We start from the raw sequence: 26014 nt of genomic DNA, 5'->3' as shown, positions 1-26014 counted from the left end.
TCCATGCACCATGCCCATTAGACGCAGTACACAACTACTGAAGCAGTGAAGCTCCATCTGTATCTTCAGTCGTCAAAGAAAATGCTGGTAGTGTTGAAGAAAACGCTAGTAGGTTACGGTATAGCATAACGCTCATACATAGAGCAAACTGTCATACTGCAATAGCTGAAATTGATAAGTAGACTAACATTCCTGGTCATACCAGAAATGGGGATTAGCCAACAAAATGGAGATATTCCTGATTACCAACGCCCATGCCAAAAGAGAGAAATCAACTCAAACCAGGACTCAATTTGACACCATGCTGACCCCACTCGTTCACTCCTAATATTGAACAGCGGACATACAGAAACTGATTTAAGGAACAATGGGCTACAACTGAATTTCAAACTACAGTATCACAATGTCGAATCACAACTAATGCAGCTGCAAAATTCCAAATAAGCATGTCAATACCAGAGATAGGCGTTGCCTTCTTGGCGATGAGCTCAGGGTAGTTGTACTCCTGGAGCAGCGCCAGCGCCTGGCAGGTGACATTGCGGTGCTTCCCGAGTTCTTGAGGTCGGTGACATGTAGCATGGAGCAAATGTTTCTGTCTGTTCGCCGCCGAAGTCCTTCTTGTACAGGTCTTCTTGGATGTCGCTTTAGACCATGTATCACACGGGCTAACTGGCGTTGGGTGTGTGGTAGAACAGTAGAACACCATCTTATCCATCATAGGAAAGGCGAGGCCATCTTTTGAAGAGTCCTCTGATGCTATGGCCACCTGCTGTGGCACGATATGCACAGGAGGCATAATTCGCTGCCGCTTGTCGAAGCGCGACGGACCACCTTGCTAGAGCATGCTCGGATTCCACCAGAGAGATAGGTAGGAACGGGAGGGGGCCCAGAGCGTCACCTGAACTCCGGACAACCATGTAGCCCACTCCTATTTTGTACCGCAATACCTGAAGTAGGTAGCATCACAGAGCTATTTTTAAAATATGTATACTGGAATTAGAATTGCACAAAGCAAACATACCAAAGAATCCACAGAACCAAAGGGCAAGATAAACAAAACAAAGGCAAACCCACAACAAACAATGTCACATTTATCGACAGAGTGCAAGACAAAGGAATTGGGATTTTAGTTACCATATAACAGAAATCTAAAAAAATATTGTTTAGTTTGTAAAACAAAGAAATTTAAGAACAAAACTAAAAGCAAGACAGTGTATCTATAGGCACGAAATGAAGAGAAACCATGCAGTACTTCATAAGGCCGAACTAATAGGCAGCCATTATCTCTCAAAAGATCTGACTGGCATGAGATGGGGAAATAGAAAAATCAATCTTTACCTAAACATAATGGTTACATAGATTCGGGATTGGCGTCAGAAAAGGCACCTGCAAACTAAATGCGCATTTAATAGAAAATCCATGAAGTTTGAAACTTGAGGAACAGTGATACCCGATGAAGTAAAGATCCGCATCACCTGATAGTTTGTGATTGGTTTTCTACTTCTGGACCAAGTGAAACCTCGCTTCTGTTCTGAAGTAATGGCATGTAGGCTACAAAGAGAATTTGAGGAGCATTCAAAATAGTCATTCTTCTAATGAGAGAGGGAGAGAGAGCGATATCCCAAATAAAGGAGAGTACGTGTAACCTAGCTTACAATTCTATTTTTAACTATGTGTAAGCCATAAAGTAAGGAAAAAATGGAAAAAAAAAAATTACCTACGTAAGGCAATTGAGTGGTCACAAGACTATGATCTGCTAGTTAGCAGCATAAATATTTACACCCTAATCCTATTACTACCTTCGTTTTAAAATGTATTAAGCCTTTTAAAAAAGCTAAACCTAGTGAGCCTTAGAAAAGAGAATAATATAGAATAATGTGTCTTAACCTACAACAGATAAATGAGCGGAAGCAGTAGGAAAACATTTCCGTTCTGCAATTTCCAAACAAAAAGCAACATGAAGTGAGTACAGAGCCCCTCTGACCGTAAAAAATTAATACATGTAGAGAAAAATAACCTGATGTATGTATCCTGTGACCTATGTCCACCTCAGTACTCTTAAAATCATTCATCATATCATTCTGAACCTATAGAACCAAGAAAAACGTTGGTGGTCATGATAGGAACAAATGAGTACGAAGCTGCAAATTGATCATGAAATAGAAATACAGCAGATGATGTGTAAATGTTAAGATAGTATAATATCATGAGTAATAATTCACAATTTCACATAACTTCTGGTCAGCTACTAAGTAACCTGACGACAACATGGATTGTAATGGCTGCTGAAAAGGAGAATACGGTAACAATATCCTGATGTTGCAGATTTTACAACATCTCCTTGCACACCTTTGTCCTATCTCCATGCATCCAAATTCATTTGGAATAACATTATAAGCAAAGTATTTCAGAGCCTATATAGATAACACCCAGGATTCATGAATTTCCTTACAAAACTGATAAGTAAACCCCAGTGTGTTGAACTCAACACATTTAGCAGACGTCTTGTGACAGTAGCATCTGTTACTGCTCAAGGCTTCTTTTGGATAACCAATTACACTAAATCTTTTCTACACACTATCTCTGAAAAAGTTAAAACGACCAGTTTAGATAGAGCCAAAAGGTGGATAAGCCAATTATGGATTCAGTTATGCATAAAAGATGAACAAAGACCACCACCAAGAGATGGGAAGATGGGAGGGGCCGAGGGACACAAACTTGAATCACCAAGAGGACCAACCATACACGTTGTTGCTGGCTGGCCTCAATGTCGGAGGCTCTTTCTGCTTTCATGCACTGTGTTGGCTCGATACAATACAGACTACCCAGCGGCTCCACCATCTGAACTCCTCGTGCATTTGGACTGAATCTCACTTAGCACATACGAAGAAAGCATGCAAGACACAAATACTCAGAAGCAAATTATTGGCAGGTAACCAACCGATGAATAAAAAATTAGCATTGAGCAACTAAGGAGCAGGATTCGAACTGGGCACGGGTCAAAGAATACCTTGCACATGCAGGCTGCTGGATTGATTTGCAAGGTCGCTTTGCTGCTACTGCTCGGGCGACGCCGCTGTAGATCAGAGAGAGTATCTAGATCCTAGCAGAGCTGCGAGAGTTCCTGTGGAGGAGAGAGAGAGAGAGCGGAGCTAGAGAGGCATACCTGCGCATCGATTCATTATGTTGTCGAGGCCGAGGAGGCGGTACAGCCGCCGTGAGCGCGCGGTGCTCCATGTCGCTGCGGTCCGCCGGCGTCCCGGGTGACGCTTCCGCAGCCTCGCCCCATGGCCGCCGCTTGCCCTGGATCGGGAGGAGGTCGCCGGTAATGAGGAGGCCCTGCTGGACGGACGGATAAGGTCGCCGCAAGGGCCTGGCCGCCTGGGATTGGGGTGGCGCTAGGGCTAGGCCTCGGGGGATAGGTGGAGAGAGAGGCGGTCGAGAAGGATATTGGAGGGGACGGGCCATAGCCGCAGCCGAAGCGGCACGGATCGTGGCACGCGAGGGCGAAACCCCTCGGCCTCGCTCCCTCCGATATGACGCGGTGTCGTCGCCGCTGCTTCTCCACGAACGTGTCCAGGCCCGGCCCTGAGGGGGGGCAGGCGGGGCGGCCGCCCCGGGCCCCCAAACCTAAGGGGCCCCAAAGTCCCGGCAAGCTAAGGCAGTAGCGGCGGAGGTTCATCCGGCGGCGCCATTAGAGCATGCAGAGTGTTTCTCTCGTGTCGTTCAGGAGAGAGGAGGACGACCGAACGAAGCGTTATTCTGTTTAGTGGGCTGGACGATTCTTTTCCCTTTTGTTATGTTGGGCCTTTTTCCTTAATCAGTTTGGGCCTTTTTCCTTTAATAAGCTGTGAGGATACTAAGTGCGTGGGGGCCCCTCAAAAAAAGTGCGTGGGGGCCCTCAAAAAAAAGTGTGTGGGGTATGTTGAGGTAAGATATATCATGTATACACGCATAGATCAATTTGAGAAGTGGCGCTCTAAAAATTAATCGTATTTTGAAGTGCAGAATTCTTTTTCTGGCACGAGAAACGAGAGTCAAAAAAAGAACATATGCCTGCTCAAAATTCCATATACGGTGATGTAGGTCCTCATACTTGGCTACTTAATCCGTCGCAGGACGTTGGGGTCCATAAAATATTCTCATTAGTGACTTTTAAAATAAAACCATCATTGTCTCAAAAAGAAGGCCATCATATAAACATATACTTTTGGTATCAAAAGTTAAGGACGTCGTAGAATTACCTAAATTTAGATGTATCTTGCAGATTTATCTAAATTTCACTATATCTAACTCGTCTAGATATATCCAAATTTAGACAAATCTGTGATATCTTTTCAAAATAAAAGGAGTACGTAAATTATTAACATACAATCATTAGTGACTTTATATCTAGGAATACCGGATATTCTTAAAACAACAAGTATAATATTTGATATCAATATTGCTCGCATAGATTATAAATGTTAATTGGTATCATTTCATGTATATGTGTATAAATAATTATTTGAGACTTCTAGGGCCCTAGATTTTCATTTCGCCCCGGGTCCCTGAAATCTCAGGACCGGGCCTGAACGTGTCACCGCTGCTGCTCCTCCGCCAATTTTATCCTTCATGCCGCCAACCGTCTCGAGAGGAAGATGAGGCCAGAGAATCTGGGTGGATGTGACGCGAGGCGACGACGCCGCTGCTCCTCCAGGTACGATTTCCCAACGCATCGGCCGTGGCCGTGGTGCCGGACCAACGAAGCCGCCGGAGATACATGTGCAGGACCCCTCGGTCATCCCTGCCATCGCGGTGGATGGTCGGACTGGCGAATCCCTCGGACACGCTGGAAGAGCTTGAAGGGAGGCGGTGGAGGTGGACTGGGGAGTGGATTGGGGAGCTCGAGAAGAGTCGGGAGAGAGATAGACGCGTGCATCAATCCCCGAGCTTCCGGTTTGTTCGTGGTGGGCCGTACCACCGCTTTGATCGCTCAAAAAAATGGTACAATGTCCTACAGCAACTATCGGTCGTCTACAGGAAAAAAAACAGACGTGGCAAGAGTTCATTGGACAAAAGTTTCATGGAAACAATGTAAAAAAAATCAAAAAAATATGGTTTTAGCAGATGGGTTCAGCTTTAATATACGTAATAATTTTGAGCATTATGACCTAGAGTTTGAAAACTACTAGAAGAATTAGAACCAATAGTGCCATTCCCCCCATCAGTTTACATGCATCATTTGTTCCATTTCTTTGACCCTCATTACTATTACCATTGTCATCCTGTTCCTCGGCAGCAGGAGGAGGAGGATTAGGATCTTCAATATTCCCTAGAGTAGGATCACCTTTAACTTCAAACATCGGATGATAAAACTTACCATGGAAGTGAAAAAGCCTCCCCAATGGGATTCTATTAGGATCCTTGCATCTAATTCTAACTCTCAATACCTCAGCACCGTCTCTGAACACACTTAGCCAATCAACCTATTGGAGAATGCCACAAATAGAAATAACCTGATTAACTTAAATCCACTCACACCAGGGGGTTGCAGTTCATACACCTTCATCCAAGTCCACTGCATTACAGCCATAGACAGGGTCAAGGTCATCATTCCACTCTTCAACCTTGACCCAGACACCAGATTTAGTCAAAAAAATCTTGGATAGCCAATGACTTGCTCAACTAGTAGATGTGGTGGAAATTTCATTAGATAAGACCATTGTGTCAGTTCTCTGATTTTCCATGGCCAGTTGGTTCTATAGATGCTAGCAAATTCTTTAGCTAGCTCTGGTTTAATAATGATTCCCTCCTCAGTAACCACTAACCATAATTTTTGGTGTTAGCACCCAAGGAACTTTTCCATCTAGTGAGGTCTCTTCTTGACAGGGCACTCTTCAACAGGGTGGCTTGTGGCTTTGCAGTTGAAGCGAGAAGATTTCTTGTCACCGGATTGGTTGAAGTGTCGAGGTTCCCCATAGCCCAAGCAGATAGTATCAACATAGCTCATCTGTGTATTAACACCAAGATTGATGTTGTCATTGCTAGCACCCACCTTCTTCTTCTGGATTGGTTTAGCTTGCTGAATTTTAATTTTCCCTGCAACTTCACATTCATCGTCTTGCTTGTTTTGAGAGAAATCCCCAGAAGGAGGAGGTACCCACTGATTGGATTGGTATCCAAACTGCCGAGGAGGGAAAGGAAGAAAAGGGCCAGGAAAACCCTAGTGAGGAGGCACCCCTCCACGCATGATACCATAAGGCTCGGATGCATAGGGGAAACTAGACGAACATTGGAAATCCTGAAACAGTTGGTGTTGCTATTGTGGTTATTGTTGATGTTGCAAGTTCTATTGCTACTGATTTTTATTGCGACTGGTTCCAACCATCATCCTTTCCTCCACCAAAACTTCTCCCACTATTTCTACCACCTCTACCTCGATCTGCCATGCTGATCAAGCTCTGCTTCACATCCACCAACTTGTTTTCAACAAGCTCCTTGATACGTCCAAAACGTATCTACTTTCCCGAACACATTTGCTGTTGTTTTGCCTCTAATTTGTGTATTTTGGATGCAACTAACACGGACTAACGCTGTTTTCAGCAGAACTGTTCTGGTGTCTCATTTTTGTGCAGAAATCCAACTTTCAAGAAAATCCTCGGAATTTATGCGAAAGGTCCTATTTTCCCAGAATACTTACGGAGCCAGAAGGGCAAGCCAGGTGGGGGCACGAGGGCCCCACACACTAGGCCGGCGCGGCCCAGGAGGGGCCCGCGCGGCCCTAGTGTGTGGCGGCCTCGGTCGGCCCCCGACGCCCTCCTTCGGACTACTTATCGGCCTCGACCTAAAAACGCACGGGGAGAAGTCAAAGTCGCCAGAAACCCTCCAGAACACCGCCATATCGCGAAACTCCGTCTCGGGAGCCAGAAGTCTCCGTTCTGGTACTCCGCCGGGACGGGAAATTGGAGGAGATCATCGCCACTATCACCACCGACGCCTCTCCATCGACCAGCCATGTTTCCCCCATCCATGTGTGAGTAATTCCCCCGCTGTAGGCTGAAGGGGATGGTAGGGATTGGATGAGATTGGTCATGTAATAGTGTAAGATTGTTAGGGCATAGTGCCTAGTGTCCGTAATTGGTACTTTGATGATATTGTTGCAACTTGTTATGCTTAATGCTTGTCACTAGGGCCCGAGTGCCATGATCTCAGATCTGAACATGTTATTATTTCATCATGATATTCATTGTTTATGGTCTTACCTGCAAGTTGTATACACATGTCGCTGTCCGGAACCAATGGCCCCGAAGTGACAGAAATCGGGACAACCGGAGGGGATGGTAGTGATGTGAGGATCACATGTGTTCACGGAGTGTTAATGCTTTGCTCCGGTGCTCTATTAAAAGGAGTACCTTAATATCCAGTAGATTCCCTTGAGGCCCGGCTGCCACCGGCTGGTAGGACAAAAGATGTTGTGCAAGTTTCTCATTGCGAGCACGTACGACTATAATTGGAACACATGCCTATTGATTGCTTTGTACTTAGACACCGTTTTATTGTTATCTGCAAATGCCCTGCTTGATTGTTACATGAGTTTCTCTCATCCATGCAATGCCCGTTATCCGTCCCCGTGCCTACAGTATTTTAATCCTGCTGTTTACTATAATCACTACTGCTGTCTCTGTTACTCTGCTGCTGTTATTTCACTATCATATCGCTATAAAACTGTTATTATCGATAAACTCTTGCGAGCAAGTCTGTTTCAGTGCAGCTGAATTGACAACTCCGCTGTTAAGGCTTTCAAGTATTCTTTGTCTCCCCTTGTGTCGAATCAATAAATTGGGTTTTACTACCCGCGAAGACTGCTGCGATCCCCTATACTTGTGGGTTATCAAGACCGTTTTCTGGCGCCGTTGCCGGGGAGCATAGCTTTATTTGGAAGTTCACTTGGATTGATATTGTTTGCTGCAAATTCTCCATCATGGGTAAAACTCGCGATCATAAAGTCGCCATATTACCATCCACTACAAGAAAAGGTACAACTCTGAGTACCTCTGCTGCTCTTGATTCACCATCTGTGATTGATAAACTTGTTTCACCGCCACAAGCTTCACTTGCTGGTACTTCTGCTGAATCTGAAAACTCTTATGATATTGATAATGTTTCTGCTGTGCTTGATGATAGTGGTTCATTGGGATCCTTTCTAGATGCTACAATTGCTAGGTCTAGACAAATTGAAAATACTGAAACTCCTGATGCTACTACACCTGTTAATTCACCTGAACTAGATTATTCTAGTGATGATCCTGATGAAGATTATGTGGAGCTTAATGATGATTTAATTAATAGACGCAATGCTACTGCTGATGCAAGTAAAATTAAAAAGTTTCTCACACAATATACTGTTAGACATAAGTTATCTCCTGATCCTAAATTTCCACATCTCCTATATGCATTAAGGATAAAGATTATGATTTTTCTCTTGATCTATCTCATATAGCTATTGTAGAGAAAGCACCCTTTTGTGGTACTGAAAAAGAAAGTGCTGTAGAACACATGATTGAACTTTATTCTATGAGTAGCTTGTTTTCTGATGATATCAAGATGCGTACTTATTTTGTTGCTAAATTTTTTCCTTTCTCATTAAAGGATGATGCTAAAACTTGGTATAATAATTTGCCTCCTGGTTCTATTAAAAGTCCAACTGATTTGCGTGATGTTTTCTTTCGAAAATACTTTCCTGCTAGTGCTCAACATGTTGCTTTACAGAAAATTTATAGATTTGACCAGGGAGATGAAGAGAAATTGCCTGAGGCTTGGGCAAGATTTTGTTCTCTTATCAGAGCTCGACCTGGACATGATTTAGAAAAGAATGATCTACTTGATATATTTTATAGTGGACTAACCATTGAGTCCAGGGCATATTTGGATAGTTGTGCTGGTTGTGTTTTCAGGAAAAGGACTCCAGACGAAGCTGAAGAATTATTGGCTAAAATAGGCCGGAATCATGATGATTGGACTACGCCTGAACCAATTCCAACGCCAATATTGAAGAAGAGGGGTTTAATTAAATTGAATGATGAAGATATGAGGGAAGCCAAGAAGTCTCTCAAGGAGAAAGGTATTAAATCTGAAGATGTGAAGAATCTACCTCCCATAGAAGATATATGTGAGATAATTCCCCCTTCATCCATGATTGAGGTAAACTCCCTTCAGCGCTTTACTAGGGAAGATATTCCGTATTCAAAACCTCCTGCGCAATGCTTAGATGAGTTTGATAATTATATTGTTAAGCAAGAAAATTTTAATATGAGAGTAGAGAATCATCTAATGGAAAATTCTCAAGCTATTAGCAATTTGCATGATATTGTGGAGAGAACCTCCAATGATGTTAAGATGCTTGTTAAACATTTTCAAATGGTTCAAACTCAAATTGATCAACTCACTAAAGTGCAAAATGACTTATTAAAAAATAATTCTAAAGAGAAACATGCTTATGAAGTAACAACTAGAGGTGGTGTCTCTACCCAGGATCCTCTATATCCTGAAGGGCATCCCAAAAGAATTGAACAAGATTTTCAACGCATTGAACCTAGTGCTCCTTCTAAGAAAAAGAAGAAGAAACATAAAAATGTTGTAGAATCTTCTGAACCTGTTAATGATCCTAATAGTATTTCTATTTCCGATGCTGAAACTAAAAGTGGTAATGAACATGATAATGGTAATGATAAGAATGATGTTTCTGATAAAGAAGAAGTTGAAGATGAACCTGAAAAGCGAGATAAAAATAAAAAGTATACTAAAGAAGATTTTATTGCTAAGAAACATGGTAATGAAAGGGAACCTTGGGTGCAAAAGCAAATGCCTTTTCCTGCTAAGAAACTAAAATCAAAGGAAGAAGAACACTATAATAAATTTTGTGATTGGATGAAACCTTTATTCTTGCAAATCCCTTTGACTGATGCTATTAAATTGCCTCCTTATTCAAAGTATATGAAAGATATTGTTACTAACAAAAGGAAAATCCCCAATGAGGAAATTTCTACTATGCTTGCTAATTACTCTTTCAATGGCAAAGTTCCAAAGAAGTTGGGCGACCCAGGTATACCTACTATTCCTTGTTCTATTAAGAATAATTATGTTAAAACTGCTCTATGTGACTTGGGAGCCGGTGTTAGTGTTATGCCTTTTTCTCTTTATAAGAGACTTTACTTAGATAAGTTGATACCTACTGATATATCTTTGCAAATGGCTGATAAGTCTACTGCTATTCCTGTTGGTATATGTGAGGATGTTCCTGTTCAAGTTACTAATAACTGCTTGATATTAACTGATTTTGTTGTGTTGGAAATGCCTGAAGATGATAATATGTCTATTATTCTTGGGAGACCTTTTGTTAACATCGCAGGGGCTATTATTGATTGCAATAAAGGAAAGATTACTTTCAATGTTGATGATAGGGAGCATACCGTCTATTTTCCCAAGAGGATTGAAAAAGCATGTGGAGTTAATACTATTTCTAATGTGAGAACTATCAAGGTTGGAACTATCGATTGTCCTATATATGAGCCTAAAGAAGAATATCAAACTCTTGTGATTGGATCCATATCAATACAATTCAAGGTAACATGATTGATTTGAGGTTTATTTCTTCATATGCTATGTAAAATTTATTTGGTGGCAAGACTTGATCAACCTTGTTAACAGATACTTTTTATATGCATAGAGGAGGTAAACAACATTTCTTTCTTCCTCCACTTGCTCTAGTTGATGTAGCACTTTTATTTTGCAAAGTTCCTTAGTTAATTAGAGATTTCAAAAAATTTCCTGGCCAGTAATAATAAATTTAATACCCAGAAATGTGCATTTTTCAAAGTTTTCAAAAATTCACAAAAATTATACCATTGGTCCTATTTTTTGACGAGGCACCTGGGAGCACCTGGGGATGACCAGTGGGGCACCCCAGGGTGGCACCCCACAGGCTGGCGCGGCCAGCAAGGGGGGCGCGCCACCCTGGTGTGTGGGCCCCCCTTTACCCCACTTCAGCATCTTTTCCTCCCACACTCTTCTCTCTCCCGAAAAAATCGACACCAGCTTCCTCTCACTCGTGTTTTTGCTCAAGAACTCCAGATTTCTCGATCTCTTTGCTCAGCCCAGATTTCTATCTGAAATTTGGCACATTTGCTCTTTGGTATGTGACTCCTCCAACCCTCCAAGTAGAATTTTGTTTGGTGGAGTATATCTTGCATATTTTGCTGCTGTAGGTAACATGTTTAGTGAGCTTGCATGCTTGTTCTAAGTGGTAGAAACTAGTTTTGATGCATGATTAGTACTCTAGCAAGTTCCTATGGTAGTTTCCCTCAATTATATGTCACCAAATCAAATCTTATATTGTTTGTTGGAAAATTTCAGAAAAGGGGGATGGACAACTTTAACTTTGGAGAAGTGTTCCAAGGGGAGACAACAAGCACTGGGAGGCCCTCGAGGTCATCCACCCGATTCAGGCCATCCTACAATGAGGACCTCATCGCACCAAGCTTCGCACCCGAGGAGGACAATGGAGTCCCCAATGCTGCATCCTTTCCATGCTATGACTTTTTGGGTAATGCAGGGTTGTTGGATGATTTCTTGACCCTCGTCGGTAAGGCGGGTTTAACCACCTATGTGGCAGATGAGAGTGAGCAATACTACACTCACTAAAATCTTTGTGGAGAGTTTCAAGTTCAACAATAAGCATTTTCGCCCGACCGTAGACTTTAAGATCTATGGTAAGCCTATTACTATGAAGTTGGAAATTTTTTGTGCTGCATTGGGTATTGCCCCTGTAGGTACAGCAAGGAAGATTGAGGACAACCCCAAGAAATTGCTGGAGCTCTATCGAGAGATCACCAACAATGATTGTCGCACCATTCAGCGTGGCAAGATAAGAAACATTCAACTCCCCGCCATTAAGTATTTTGCTTACTATATCGGTACTAGCATTCTTGGTAGGGAGAACACTAGCAACATATCTAGCTATCACCTTGGTTTCTTAATTGCTGCACTCACTGGGGATACGCCTTATCATCTTGGTGCTCTTGTTGCTCGCCGCTTGTCTAACAAGGGGCCTATATTTGGAGGAATTATTGCTTCGCGCGTTTTAGCATATTTAGAGCTTCCTCTTGACCCTAATGATGTGAGAATAACTCCTATGAGGCTTGATATTGCTGCTATGAAGAGTCATCAATTTGTTACAGCTGACTCTAGGTTAGATAATATTGTTTATAGAGTGTTGTTTGCTGACGGGGAAGAGAGGGAAGTCCCTTTGCCCCAACCAGATTTGTTCAGTATCAACAGGAAACCATGGTCGCGCTCTAAGGAGGAGGTGGATGAGAAGATGAAGATACACAGCAGCATGACTCCGAGGACGCCGAGCCCTCCTACGACTACACCGTCACGTATCCGGGTGCTTCTTCTAGCACATACCCGGAATATGATCCATCTTCGTACTACGAATGTGCTTCTTCATGGGCACCATGGGGTTGAACTCCACTTAGGCCAAAAGCCTAAGCTTGGGGGGAGGTATACCGGCATCACTCATTCTTTGCATATTATGGTTGCTGGATACTTGTACATACTTGTTTAGTTTCTTTGAGTGGTTTTCTAATGAGAGGGAGATGATATTTGGGGAAGTGCTGCCTGAAAACAGATTCTGGACTGTTACCAAAAAAAATCGTGCGCACAGCCAGAACGTTATTTTGAGCTGCCAATTTTTGTGCATGTTTCCCAGGTTGTTATCTAACTTTCATTAGTTGAACACTTTTCGAGCTGAGCAACGGAAAGTTTTTGTAAAAATCGATTTCTGTACTGCTGTCAGGTTTTGGCAGATTTCTGCCATCTTGCTTTTCTGTGTTTCTTTTAGTTTTCATTTTCTTGTTTTTGCTTTGTTTCTTTCCTAAAACACAAAAAGACCAAAAATATTTCTGTTGTTTCTCTTCACCATTTGTTTATTTTGGTTTCTTGCATTTCTTCGCTTTATTTGCTATTGCTAGTTTGCTATAAGAAAAACCCAAAAAGATTTTACTTTGTTTGCTTGTTCCCTTTTGTTCTTGTTTCCAAATTCGAAAACACCAAAAATATTTGCTGTTCTTCTTTGGTTTTGTAAAGTTCATTATGAGTTCAATGGTCTTCGGTGGCTGGAGCGTGGTTTTCATTTCATATTATCCAAGCTACACAAGTGAAAAGGCAATAATGACGATCTACGACAATCTGATTGTGGTGAGAGGCTGGTATGAACTCTATTTGTTTTCATTTTTGTACATATACTCATCCATGTGAGCATGCTTAGTTGGTTCATGTGAGGTATATGTCATTTAAGAAAGTCTAGTACTTCATGATCTCTCATGTTTAGCTCCAATTTATTAATATGAGTAGCATGTCATGGATGTTTGCTTGCATTGTTTTATTCATAGATAGGTATGATATTGTGGTATCCTCCTCTGAATAATTCATTTGAATTAACTTGGCACATGCTCATGCATGCATATGACTGAACAAAAGTCAACTAAGCCTCGATGATTTACATTGCTTCAGAGTTCTTGTATCACTTTTATGCCTCGGTTAATTTATTTTGCCGCAAGCATGATTATGACAGTTACTGCTCTCTTGATTTGTCGCTCCCTAGTCTTTTGCTAGCCTTCACTTGTACTGAGCGGGAACGCTGCTCGTGCCTCCAAACACATGAAAACCAAGTTATCCCAGAGTGTCCACCATAAATACCTATGCATGGCATTTCAAACCATTCCAAGTAAATTCTCATGCGCTACCTTTAAACCTTCAAAATGCTTCTCAATTTGTGTTAACGTTTCATAGCTCATGAGGAAGTATGTGGTGTTTAACTTTCAACCTTGTCATTTACTCTTGACGGATTTTCATATGGACTAGTGGCACATCCGCTTATCCAATAATTTTGCAAAAAGAGCTGGCAATGGGGTTCCCAGCCCCGATTAATCAACTTTCACTAATAATTCTCTTCACATGTTTTGCTCTGATTCATCAGTAAGCAACTTAATTTTGCAAATAGTAACTCCTCCATGGTATGTGATTGATGGAAGGCACCCGAGGATTCGGTTAGCCATGGCTTGTGTAAGCAAAGGTTGGGGGGAGTGTCACCCATAATAAAACTAAAATACATGTGTAAACAAAAGAGAAGAGGGATGATCTACCTTGCTGGTAGAGATAACGTCCTTCACGGGAGCCGCTCTTGAAAGTCCGGTTGGCGAGGTAGTTGGTGTACCCATTACCATTCATTGACAACAACAAACACCTCTCAAAATAATTTTACTCCTGTTTTACAAATGAAAAGCTCTAGCGCATGTTAATCCCTGCTTCCCTCTGCGAAGGGTCAATCTTTTACTTTTATGTTGTGTCTCCATCCTTTCTTTGAGCACTTTCCTGAGAGCACAACTGTCATTCTTAGTATAATATGCTTGTCTCAAAATATGATTGATTGTGGTATAACTTTGATGCTTTTATCTTTGACAATCGCTATTTCTAGTTTTTCTATGAACTTCAGAGGTGCCTGAGCATTTATGTTTTGCTGATCAAATATGGGCAAGCGAGATACCACTCTATCATACTCTTTTATGAACATTGCAATCCTGCTTATATACATGATTCATGATGCTTATTATTAATTGTTGGTACCTTTCCATGATTGATATAGCTATTAGATGATCTTATTTGCATGTATCTTATTATGAACTGCCTAAGTGTTAGCCATAGCATGAGAATATTTACATCATATGAACAAATGTGTTCGTGAAAGTTCTTTTATCGCTCAGTTGTTAACTGAATTGCTTGAGGACAAGCAATAAGCTAAGCTTGGGGGGAGTTGATACGTCCAAAACGTATCTACTTTCCCGAACACTTTTGCTGTTTTTTTGCCTCTAATTTGTGTATTTTGGATGCAACTAACATGGACTAACGCTGTTTTCAGCAGAACTGTTCTGGTATCTCGTTTTTGTGCAGAAATCCAACTTTCAGGAAAATCCTCGGAATTTATGCGAAAGGTCCTATTTTCCCAGAATACTTACGGAGCCAGAAGGGCAAGCCAGGTGGGGGCACGAGGGCCCCACACACTAGGCCGGCGCAGCCCAGGAGGGGCCCGCGCGGCCCTAGTGTGTGGCGGCCTCGGTCGGCCCCCGACGCCCTCCTTCGGACTACTTATCGGCCTCGACCTAAAAACGCACGGGGAGAAGTCGAAGTCGCCAGAAACCCTCCAGAACGCCGCCATATCGCGAAACTCCGTCTCGGGAGCCAGAAGTCTCCGTTCTGGCACTCCGCCGGGACGGGGAATTGGAGGAGATCATCGCCACCATCACCACCGACGCCTCTCCATCGACCAGCCATGTTTCCCCCATCCATGTGTGAGTAATTCCCCCGCTGTAGGCTGAAGGGGATGGTAGGGATTGGATGAGATTGGTCATGTAATAGTGTAAGATTGTTAGGGCATAGTGCCTAGTGTCCGTAATTGGTACTTTGATGATATTGTTGCAACTTGTTATGCTTAATGCTTGTCACTAGGGCCCGAGTGCCATGATCTCAGATCTGAACATGTTATTATTTCATCATGATATTCATTGTTTATGGTCTTACCTGCAAGTTGTATACACATGTCGCTGTCCGGAACCAATGGCCCCGAAGTGACAGAAATCGGGACAACCGGAGGGGATGGTAGTGATGTGAGGATCACATGTGTTCACGGAGTGTTAATGCTTTGCTCCGGTGCTCTATTAAAAGGAGTACCTTAATATCCAGTAGATTCCCTTGAGGCCCGGCTGCCACCGGCTGGTAGGACAAAAGATGTTGTGCAAGTTTCTCATTGCGAGCACGTACGACTATAATTGGAACACATGCCTATTGATTGCTTTGTACTTAGACACCGTTTTATTGTTATCTGCAAATGCCCTGCTTGATTGTTACATGAGTTTCTCTCATCCATGCAACGCCCGTTATCCGTCCCCGTGCCTACAGTATTTTAATCCTGCTGTTTACTATAATCACTACTGCTGTCTCTGTTACTCTGCTGCTGTTATTTCACTACTATTACTGCTATAAAACTGTTACTACTGATAAACTCTTGCGAGCAAGTCTGTTTCCAGCTGCAGCTGAATTGACAACTCCGCTGTTAAGGCTTTCAAGTATTCTTTGTCTCCCCTTGTGTCGAATCAATAAATTGGGTTTTACTACCCGCGAAGACTGCTGCGATCCCCTATACTTGTGGGTTATCACTCCTCTACTAATTCATCTTCCTCTACCACCTGCTAGCAAACCCCTGGCCTCTTTGGTGGTAGTGGCTGCAGGGGAGGAGGAGCACGAACCCTAGGTGATGGTAGTTATTTTATACCACTCATTTCCCCATGGTAGATTTGAGAAGATGCCGAGGAACATGCCAAAGTTGGCCAGAAAGGACCTCCACCTCCTTTTCTTCTCCACGAGCCATCAGCCCAAGGCACCCACAAACCTAGATCCATGGCCCATCCTGAGACGCCATGGATGGTCGTGTGCCCACTTTACCTGCCCTCAGCGTCTCCATGTTCCCGCCCAAAATTTGTAGGAGAGGAAGCCCATGGACCATCAAGCTTCAAGGCACTAGCTGTCTCCCATTCTGTGAATTCATATATAGTTTTCTCCAACGGAAGCGCATGGTGGTTCAGCACCAGAAGCGTCATTGCCCCTTTCATGTCCTTCCAGCTAAAACTAGGCGGTTTCTAGGGCCTTTCCCACATCTCTGACATGCGTGCCTTTGCTCTTTGCACCGCCACCGAGAAGGATGAGAGAACTCGCTGTGGTTTCCCCTTCCACCTCGGCGCCTTTGGCCTGCAGGGTTCCATGTGAATGCTCTGCGCGGTATCCTTTGTTTCTCGTTCCTTCAACAGAAAGTCGTGAACATGCGCGAACTTCGGACCAGGCATCCGCCCCTAAATCAGCGCCCCGAGCACCATTATTACACATGTAGGCACCAGATCTCCCAACAATGGAGGCACATGGTCTGGAACTTCATGTTCCGCTCCTCGTGATGAGCACTAGATCAATGGTGATCGGCCCAAAAGAGTCTGATGCAAAGGTTGAAGCAGCCAGACCCTGAAGATGGAGTATATCTCGCCTCAGCAGCCTCTGTGACCGGGTGCCATCGCCAAGTCCGATCGACAGCTCGCACCCGGAGCCTTTGCGAGGTCCCACCTCCGCTTCCTCTACTCCGTGACCGACCACTGCTTGGCGCACTTCACCGCCGCCCTCCGCCTCCTCATCCACACAAATTACCTGCATAAACCTTAAACTCCGCTTGGATTTGGGGAAAATTAACCTACCTACTATTGGAACGGCCGTGTGGGCGATGGAGTAAAAAACAGTGGGAAATAGATGGTGGATGACTGGGGGGTGGGGCGTACAAAACGTGGAGGTTTCCCCCCACCAAGACCCGTCATGAACGATTGAGGTGATTCCACCATGAACAAGGTCAAGTGGCAAATATAGTTGATTGCCGAAAAAAGTAGCTCGCATGCACCCTTCCGTTGATCCTATCCCAAACCTATACATATACAGATGCATGCAACTACTGTTCAAAATTAGTCATTCCCTCACAGGCCCATGCATCTCTCAATAAACTAACAAAAAAAAACTAAATACACATAGATTAGCCTATCGAATAGTTCATAGTTCATCTGTATAGATCTTGTTACCATGCAGAGGCACAAACGTGAAGTTTTGCCCCTCTCCATTGCCTTTCTTGTGCTACTCGTAGCATTCATCTCCCCGGCATATTCGCAGCACCAGCAAGCCAGCTTCAACGTGGGTGGCGGCGGCGGCGCCCCAAAAACGCCGAGTTCTGGTGGCGACGCCGGAGCTGGAGCCGGCAGCAGCTTCGACCAGTTCATTGCCCAGAACGTGGAGCACTACGCCGTCACCGAGCAGATCTACGCCAGCAAGGCCAAGAACGGCACCGGCGGCAAGACGCTGGACGCCGACCTGTCAGCGGCGGAGGCCTCCAAGGTGAGGTACGTGGTGAGCCCCGACGGCAAGGGGAAGTTCAGGACCATCACGGAGGCGATCAAGGCCGTGCCGGAGAGGAACAAGCAGCGGGTGATCCTCGACATCCGGCCCGGCACCTACAAGTAACAATTCATCATCAAATTCGTTAATTCAATAAACGAATTTACGTGGATGATCGTTCGAATCGCAATGGGAAAATTGACATATGTAGGGAGAAGGTGCTGGTCCCGAGCACGAAGCCGTTCATCACGTTCCTGGGCAACACGAAGAACCCGCCGATCATCACGTGGGATGACACGGCCGGGACGCGTGCCAAAGACGGCTCCGCCGTCGGAACCATGGGCAGCGCTAGCGTCGCAGTCGAGGCCGACTACTTCATGGCCTCCGGCATCGTCTTCAAGGTTGGTCACATTAATCTCCATGCATGCGTGTGCAATTACAGAGATTAAGCTCTGTCCGCCAAATGTTGCGATTCCTAAAATCCCAATAGAGATTAAGCTTTGTCATGGCAGAACCACGCGCCATTGGCATTGCCGGGGGCAAAGGGCGGGCAGGCGGTGGCGCTGCGCGTGTTCGGCACCAAGGCCGCCTTCTACGACTGCACCATTGACGGTGGGCAGGACACGCTGTACGACCACAAGGGCCTTCACTACTTCAAGAACTGCGTCATCAAGGGGAGCGTGGACTTCATCTTCGGCTTCGGGAGGTCCCTCTACACGGTAAATCTCAACGAAACACCAAAATTGCCGGATGATGCATACGATTGACTCGTATGCACGATGCGCACTCAGGACTGCACGATCATGTCGGTGACGAAGGAGATCGCGGTGCTGACGGCGCAGCAGCGGACCAAGACCATCTCCGACGCCGTGGAGAGCGGGTTCTCGTTCGTGCGGTGCAAGATCACGGGCATGGGGCAGATCTACCTGGGGAGGGCGTGGGGGGACTCATCCCGGGTGGTCTACTCCTTCACCGACATGGGGAAAGAGGTCGTCCCCGTTGGATGGGACGGATGGAACGTCGAGAAGCCAGCAAAGTAACTATGTCTTTACAAAATTTACTACACCACACCGTTATTTTTTAGATTTTAGCAATGCACGGTCTAACTATGTCTTTGCGGAAGTACTATTATAATTTTGTGGCACGTTTCAGCCCGAATAGGAAAGTTTTGCACTTTCTATTCAAAACCAGTCACAACATGGTCATCCCACCAAAAATGCAAAATTTCTATTTTTAGACAAGTGGTGTGTTCTAGCAAATTTACTACAAAATTGTAATCTGGCGAAGAGACAATCGAGGGTGTGTTTTATCAAAACCAAAAAATAACAGAGTTCTATACCAAATTTTCCCAAAACACTTTCCACTCACCCTACAATTCCCCGGCAAGATTTACCGGATCGGTTACCCATTGGCACAAGATTCACCATTGATTCGAGCCTGTGTTTGATCTGGGGCATGAATCTTAGAACACAAATCAATAGTGAAACTTGTGTCGGTAGGTACCGGTTCTGTTGTTCATTAAAATGCATTTGCCTCCACCCTACATGCAGTTAAACGGGTAGGCGAGGACCGGCGATGTGATGTATTGTTGTTTTGTTTATTTGCAGGACCGGGGTATTCTACGGGGAGTACAAGTGCACCGGGCCAGGGGCGATGTCCACCCAGAGGATCGGGTGGGCGCGGGTGCTCAACGACATGCAGGCTAGGGCTTTCACCGGCTCGCACTTCGTATACGGCAACTCATGGATCCTGCCCCCACCAAAGTAGCTAGTTGGACCAATCAATTCGGGGATCTATGTCTCAATCAATTGAGATTTTATTTTGATAAAGGGCTGAGATTTTCTAAAACCTCCATATATAGATATACAAAAGAGCAACATATGTTTAGCATTAAATTCCGATTGAGATTTAAAACATCTCACTGATACCTAGCAAAATTGTATATATGTGGTACCCACTTACTAAAGTCATGGGTCAATAGGTCTTGTAACATGGTATGTACAACATGGAAAATGTTCGTAGGAGTTAAATTCAATAGTTATACTGATGTGGTTATCAATTTCCATGATTCTTGACTTTAATTTTACTTAAAGTCTGCTATTTCCTAGGTAGCTAAGAAATAAATATTTCCAAGCCTTTCTAGTAGTCCACTAATGTAATAGCACTACATACTATACTTATTATACACTATATAAAAGGTAGATGGATTCGCGCTCTCTACTTGTTCCGGCTACTGTTGATGAGCTATTTTCCTCCATGCTCCTCTAATTAGCACCTGACACGTTTTCAAGATGAACTGCTTAATAGGTTTGTCAAATTTTTTTCTATCGACCAGGGTAACCGGCTACCGGTTGTGAGGCCCTCAGCGGTCAAAGCGGTGGGCGGTTCAGTTTTCACTTTTCAGCGATCAGTTTCTAGGTGTTCCTCTCTCCTAGGTTCCACCGCTCAAAAATAGCACATGTAGAGTTCCTGGTTTTTTCCTCTTCCCTGTGCACCAATCCACCACCAGACTGCCCTTTCCCGTGATGATGCAGAGGACATCCTAGGAGACGTGTCTGCCGGTGGGGCGACCTCGGGCCGAAGCGGGAACGGCCAGGGGCGGCGACCTTGGGGCCGGGGCAGGGGCGGGCCAGCGATGGCGACCGCGGGACAGGGCAGTTGCGTGCCAGGGAGGGCTCTCTTGAGGCGGAGCAGGCGCGAGGGCCCGGGGAAGAGCATGCGCGGGCTCATGGCGGCCACGTCGGGGCGGAGCAGGCAGGGACCGGCGGACCTTGGGGTGGGGCAACCGCCTGCCAGGGACGGCGCCCATGGTGCGGAGCAGGCAAGGCCAGCGGCGGCCACGGCGGGGCAGAGCAGGCAGGGACCGGCGGACCGTGGGGCAGGGCAGCCGCGTGCCAGGGACGGTGCCCATGGGGCGGAGCTGGCGGGGGCCTGGGACGACGACCTTGGGCCGGTGGAAGCGCGTGCCTGGGGCGGACCAGGCAGGGCCAGCGGCGGCCACGTCGGGGTGGAGCAGCCAGCGGCTAGCGGCGGCCACGTCGCGGCGGAGCAGCCAGAGGCCGCCGGCGGAGAAAAACGGCGGTGGCTGGATGAAGAAGAAAACAACAGGTTAAATCTCTTCCTCACACACTGCCCTCCACATGTTTGTTGTTGTGTTTCTTAGATTTGAAACTATTTTTCTAGGGTTCTCCGGTGATCTATTTTCTAGGTTGCAAGTATCGTTGCCTTCTCTGTTCATTCCTATGTGCCTCAATAATAGATGAAGCAGATCTGCTAACGTGGGCTCATGATGTTGCAGTACTCCATGCAGTATCCGATCTGACCAATGGAAGGGACACTGCTGAAGAACGTGTCCTTGAGCTCTTATGAATGGCAAGTGATTCTACCGCTGGCTGAACCTGGGAATTTGGAGATCCGATTCAAGGGCTCTCTTTGATGTTGACTTTGTTTTCATTGAACGCTAGGTTAGTACTAAATTTCACCAGTTGCAGCAGTATACATCTCCATGGTTTACTTAGGGTCTTTTATGATTTATGCAATGGTCGACTGATATTCCCAACAATTAATATTTACAAAATAGCACAGTGGATAGACTATTGGTTGCCACTGGACATTTCAATGCTTCATAGTTCATAGTCCCAGCTATTTAATCAAAATTTGATTTTAATAAATTCAGGCTTTGCACACTAGGTTAATGTTTCAGTTGTAGCGTATAGTTGCCATACTAGAGTGGCCAGCTTCTTTTGCTTCTTTCGCGGATCACAGGTTCGATATGACTACACAGCGGAGACAGTACGTACTACAAAAGTTCACATGGGCCAACAATATTGTTGCATGCTTACTGTTTTCTATTTTTTAGAATGACTAATGTTGCATGGTTGTTCATAGAACTGTGGCCAACTTCTTTTTATTTCTTTCGCCAGATTGCATTATCCATTTTGTTTAGGTCAGATGATTTTGCATATGTTGATGCCTGCTGAGTGCCACAATGGAAGAGTCAGTGCCTGGTTACCGGGTGGATCAATTCAGGCACCAATTTAAGGAGGACTCCATCTACACAATAGTGTTTTACCCTCTATGAGGCGAAAAAAACATATAGATAAGTCGACCACCCCTTCAGGACTGAAAGAATATTCACATCGTGAGCAACTGGAATGAAGCAAAACATTATGTTTTCAGATCACGAAATAAATCATTGGTTTAGGTATGATAACCTCACATGCATACAATGAATTTTTCACTAACATGATATGAATTGTACATGCCTGATTTGGTTCATGTAGTCAATGTTACACCTCTTTCAGGGCAGCTGAATAGGAAAGATTTCACATTTACATCACGTATCGGAGGTACATTGTTCTGGTAATTAGTGGTTTCCAAAGCATGTCATGGTTACATATTTATCAAGTACAGTGCTTTATGCAAGAAAGCAACCATCGTTGCATGGGGTGAGCATGCCATTGCGCTGTTGGCGTATAGGCAATCTATATATTGAAGTACTTCAAAATAAACTTGGTGCACATCTACATTATGTTTCCTAAGTAGTTTTTACGACTTAAAACTGAACTGCCATTTTTATGTAACTTTGGACTGCAAGAGCATCGGCAACTTAGATCTCCTTCTCTCTCATCTATGCATGTAAATGGTGTTCTTCTCTTTTTTATTTTACTCTGCCTACAACTGAACCATCTATGTACTGTGAGGTCCCTTTCCCATGGATGATATAACTCAATTGCGCATCTGCGGAGTGTCTGCTTTCTTGACTATTCCAGGAATGATTCACACCGAGTAATAGAGATATGGCAGGTATGTTGATTAATTCCTGCAATCAGGGTCATGTCAAATATTCACAGCTGGCAAGTGAAGTATAGGGACAAAGCGGCTTATACCAGCTAGCCAACCTTCTATATATATGGTTGTTTTGGTATTTTTCTAATACACTGATTTTATCTATAGATAATGTTAATCATATTTTTGGTTGTTCAGGGACAGTAAAAATTGAGTGTATGCACAACCTACCATTTCCCCCCCATCTTTAGTATTTAATTTAGTGGTTGACCCTTAGTTGCATACTCCATATCATTTTTATGTGATGCTGAGGACAGAGGTAGATAATTACTTAAGCGATCTGTGACCACTGATCTACCTGATGATCCTGCAAGAAGCCACATGCCCACTCAAGACGCCCTTCAACCAATCAACCCAGATCTAGGCTGAGGTACACTCCCACAATGACACTTCTCATACTGCTTATAGCTAATCCAGCGTCAATAGACCATCCCCCACCTCAGATTTTTCGTATGCATGGAAACAAACCCGGCAACCGACAGCAAAATAAGGTAAAATACATGGGGCGATCAACTGGATCGGTGAAAAGAAGGCATACATTTACAAATTATGTATGATTGCACCAGTGTCTGAATCCATATATTCGTTGTTTGCAATGCAGGCTGCTAGAAGAGAAGAAATAGACCAAAGAATTGCTCCCAGATAAATAAGCCACCGCCCTTATCCAGGTAAAAATGCAAAGCTGGAGTTAAATTGCATAAACCATGACTAAACATGTAATATTGTGGTAACACTTTCCTTTGTAGCAGGTATAAAAGTTAATAAAGGCCATGGGACTGCAAGAACTAGCCATCCAGAGAACCTGTATTGAAGAAGTCATTTTCTCTGCAATGGCCCAGCCGCAACACAAATGTAGGATATGAACCACCCTTCCAGCAGCTCTACAACAGAGTGAACAGACCATTGGGCTACTCGCTACTGTAATATTGAGTACCTCAAAGAAGGTATTATTAAGTGGCATGTATAATAGCAGATCCCTCTCTTAGTTTTACCATCACATCTGCTAGACTAAGACATCATTCTCTCCTCCAACGATAGAAGTGACTACTGATGTCTTAGAAAGTGGCAAAGCTATACATATTACCATCTTACTTTACTGAATCAGGTTTTGGCTATCAAGAGTATGTTCTGCTTTGGGCAACTATCTATGGTTTGTCGTGCTCTGTTTGTGTAGGCCAAGTCGATGAACCATGTAATGAAATTATTATTTCTGTATGAATATTCTTTGCGGCCCTACCTATCCATAATGCAGCGCATACCTTGCATGCTTCACGGGCGCGGCGTGCCGCCGCGCCACTGCTTCCTAGTATATATAAAAGCTAAGTCACTTTACAGCTCTCTCATTGATTTGGTCAATGTTCACACATATGAATAGTACGTGAATAGTGCACCATATTTATTTATCTTTTGATTTTAAAAATTCCTCATACTATTTTTAAAAAATCTGATGGTAATTTTGAGCAAAATTCCTCAAACTATTTTTTTGAGAATCTGATGGTAATTTCTCGCAGTAAATCGTCGTTTGAAAGCAGTTATCTTCTTCAGGACGAACCTATAATTTCCCAAAACCAATTTCTAGGTGCAATCCTTGAACGTCAACAGTAATTTTCCGGCGTAAACTATAAAGTAGATCGTTAATTACTTAATATTTAAATATTTGAGGGCGCATATTCCAGCGGCGATAATTTCTCAATGATGCAACGACGTGGTAATTTGAACCTCAAGTTTAGTTTCGCAGTATTTCGCGAGGCGGCAACTACCTATATTTTTCTAGAAAGTAATTTCTCACTAGACATCTTGAATATTGCCGATGTCAACTATGAAACACGCCTTTAATGCCGCATATTTCTCAATCGGTCATTTTGCAACGACACACAAGGGTAGTAATTTTTACACGAACCTTCAACCTGAACCGTGGTTCTGGACAGTACGACTCGCCGATATTTATTTAGTACGTTGTGCATAATTCTTCACCGGTGATGAAAATAAATCCAACATTCTCCCCCTCTTTTATTCGGGGAAAATAATGTTGTGTTCTTCTACGGTAACATCGAAAAAATATACTTACTCCACCATCTGTCACATTTTCACCTGGGATGACCTACTCCATCACCCGTTGCCTCTTTCGGCCGGAGAAATACTACCATTTCCTTTTGTAGCAACATCGAAAACAAAAGCACTCCATCATCCGCCGCCTATTTCACATGCACTTATGTGGTACTTCAACAACCCATATATTTTTTTATTTCTACAATATTTATACAACGATCTAGAAAGAAAAGCACTCCACCATCCGCCGCCTATTTCCCTGGCACTTCCACGGTACTTCAGCAACCCAGATATTGTATTATTTCTACAAAATTGTAACCAACAACGATCTTGATACCAAGGGCGTGGTCGAGTTTAAAAAAGAATCATGCACTCTTAAACCTAAATAGCGCCGTTTTTTAAAAACTGAACCGCACCGTAGATAACACTGGCGCGGCGTGCGCCGCGCTGCAAACTTCCTAGTGTCAATAAAAGGGGATTACCCCCCTCCACCACTAGTTGGAATAGCGTATCGGTGGTGTGCTGAAAACAACCTTAGTGCTGTGTATTCGGCACGGACCCAAATTTCGCCCCTGGTAATTGTTACTGGTGGTATGCCAGCTCTTGCGCCACCGGTCAGTAAAACACTGATGGAGTGGTACATAATCTGCGCTATACAACTAGTAAAATATTTACTGGTGGTGTATTACCATGCGGTTCACACCATTGAAGTTTTTCCAAAAATTAGAAAATATTAGTTTTTACAAACTTCGGTTAACAACAAGAATAAGATGATATAATTATATAAACATTGACATAAGTCATAATTCATGCAAACCTACCATAGTTCATACTATAAGATGGCATAGTCAATTTAACCTAACATAGTTCATGGAAGATATCAAAACCAATAGTATAGTTCTTCTCGTGCCAACATAGTTTTCTATTTTGTTATTGTGTACTTGTTCCACTCTTCGCCGTCAAAAGCTGATGTTTGAGTGATGATTGTGTTTTATCTTCTTCTCCATTATTTTTGCTCATGGATTAGATTCAAAATATATCCGCCACACCTTGCACACAGAGCTACTTGAGCTTTTCATGCCAACTCCAATTCCTCATCTTC

The 26014-nt window shown here is 43.8% G+C and overlaps 3 protein-coding genes across 10 annotated transcripts; 2 read left to right on the top strand and 1 right to left on the bottom strand.

The window, feature by feature from the left end:
- Positions 1–271: 271 nt before the first annotated feature.
- LOC139831004 (uncharacterized) lies at positions 272–3571 on the bottom strand. Of its 3 annotated transcripts, none has more exons than XM_071819890.1 (5): positions 2719–3571; positions 2018–2087; positions 1476–1551; positions 1339–1393; positions 272–947 (listed from the first exon to the last, which is right to left on the bottom strand). In XM_071819890.1, the coding sequence occupies exons 1-4, from the start codon at positions 2839–2841 to the stop codon at positions 1339–1341; spliced, it is 324 nt and encodes a 107-aa protein (XP_071675991.1). In that variant the 5' UTR covers positions 2842–3571; the 3' UTR covers positions 272–947. The 3 variants fall into 3 exon arrangements, with proteins under 3 accessions (XP_071675991.1, XP_071675992.1, XP_071675990.1); XM_071819891.1 differs by having other exon boundaries at positions 1339–1386; XM_071819889.1 differs by having other exon boundaries at positions 272–1393; positions 2719–2873; positions 3011–3571.
- Positions 3572–17577: 14006 nt separating this feature from the next.
- On the top strand, positions 17578–20080 carry LOC127304657 (putative pectinesterase 63). The gene is made up of 5 exons (XM_051335278.2): positions 17578–18137; positions 18227–18416; positions 18528–18734; positions 18807–19051; positions 19623–20080. Exons 1-5 carry the CDS (start codon positions 17707–17709, stop codon positions 19780–19782), a joined length of 1233 nt encoding a protein of 410 aa, XP_051191238.1. The 5' UTR covers positions 17578–17706; the 3' UTR covers positions 19783–20080.
- Positions 20081–20432: 352 nt separating this feature from the next.
- Positions 20433–24071, top strand: LOC127299249 (uncharacterized). Of its 6 annotated transcripts, XM_071819887.1 has the most exons (6): positions 20433–21123; positions 21314–22821; positions 23002–23019; positions 23121–23354; positions 23465–23531; positions 23613–24071. In XM_071819887.1, exons 1-2 carry the CDS (start codon positions 20651–20653, stop codon positions 21357–21359), a joined length of 519 nt encoding a protein of 172 aa, XP_071675988.1. In that variant the 5' UTR covers positions 20433–20650; the 3' UTR covers positions 21360–22821; positions 23002–23019; positions 23121–23354; positions 23465–23531; positions 23613–24071. The 6 variants fall into 6 exon arrangements, with proteins under 6 accessions (XP_071675988.1, XP_071675986.1, XP_071675985.1 ...); XM_071819885.1 differs by having other exon boundaries at positions 21314–23019; positions 23121–23233; XM_071819884.1 differs by having other exon boundaries at positions 21314–23019.
- Positions 24072–26014: the final 1943 nt, after the last annotated feature.

The sequence above is a fragment of the Lolium perenne genome, chromosome 5, assembly GCF_019359855.2.
Source record: "Lolium perenne isolate Kyuss_39 chromosome 5, Kyuss_2.0, whole genome shotgun sequence".
NCBI lineage: Eukaryota > Viridiplantae > Streptophyta > Magnoliopsida > Poales > Poaceae > Lolium > Lolium perenne.
This window is presented reverse-complemented; position numbering and strand designations above follow the sequence as displayed.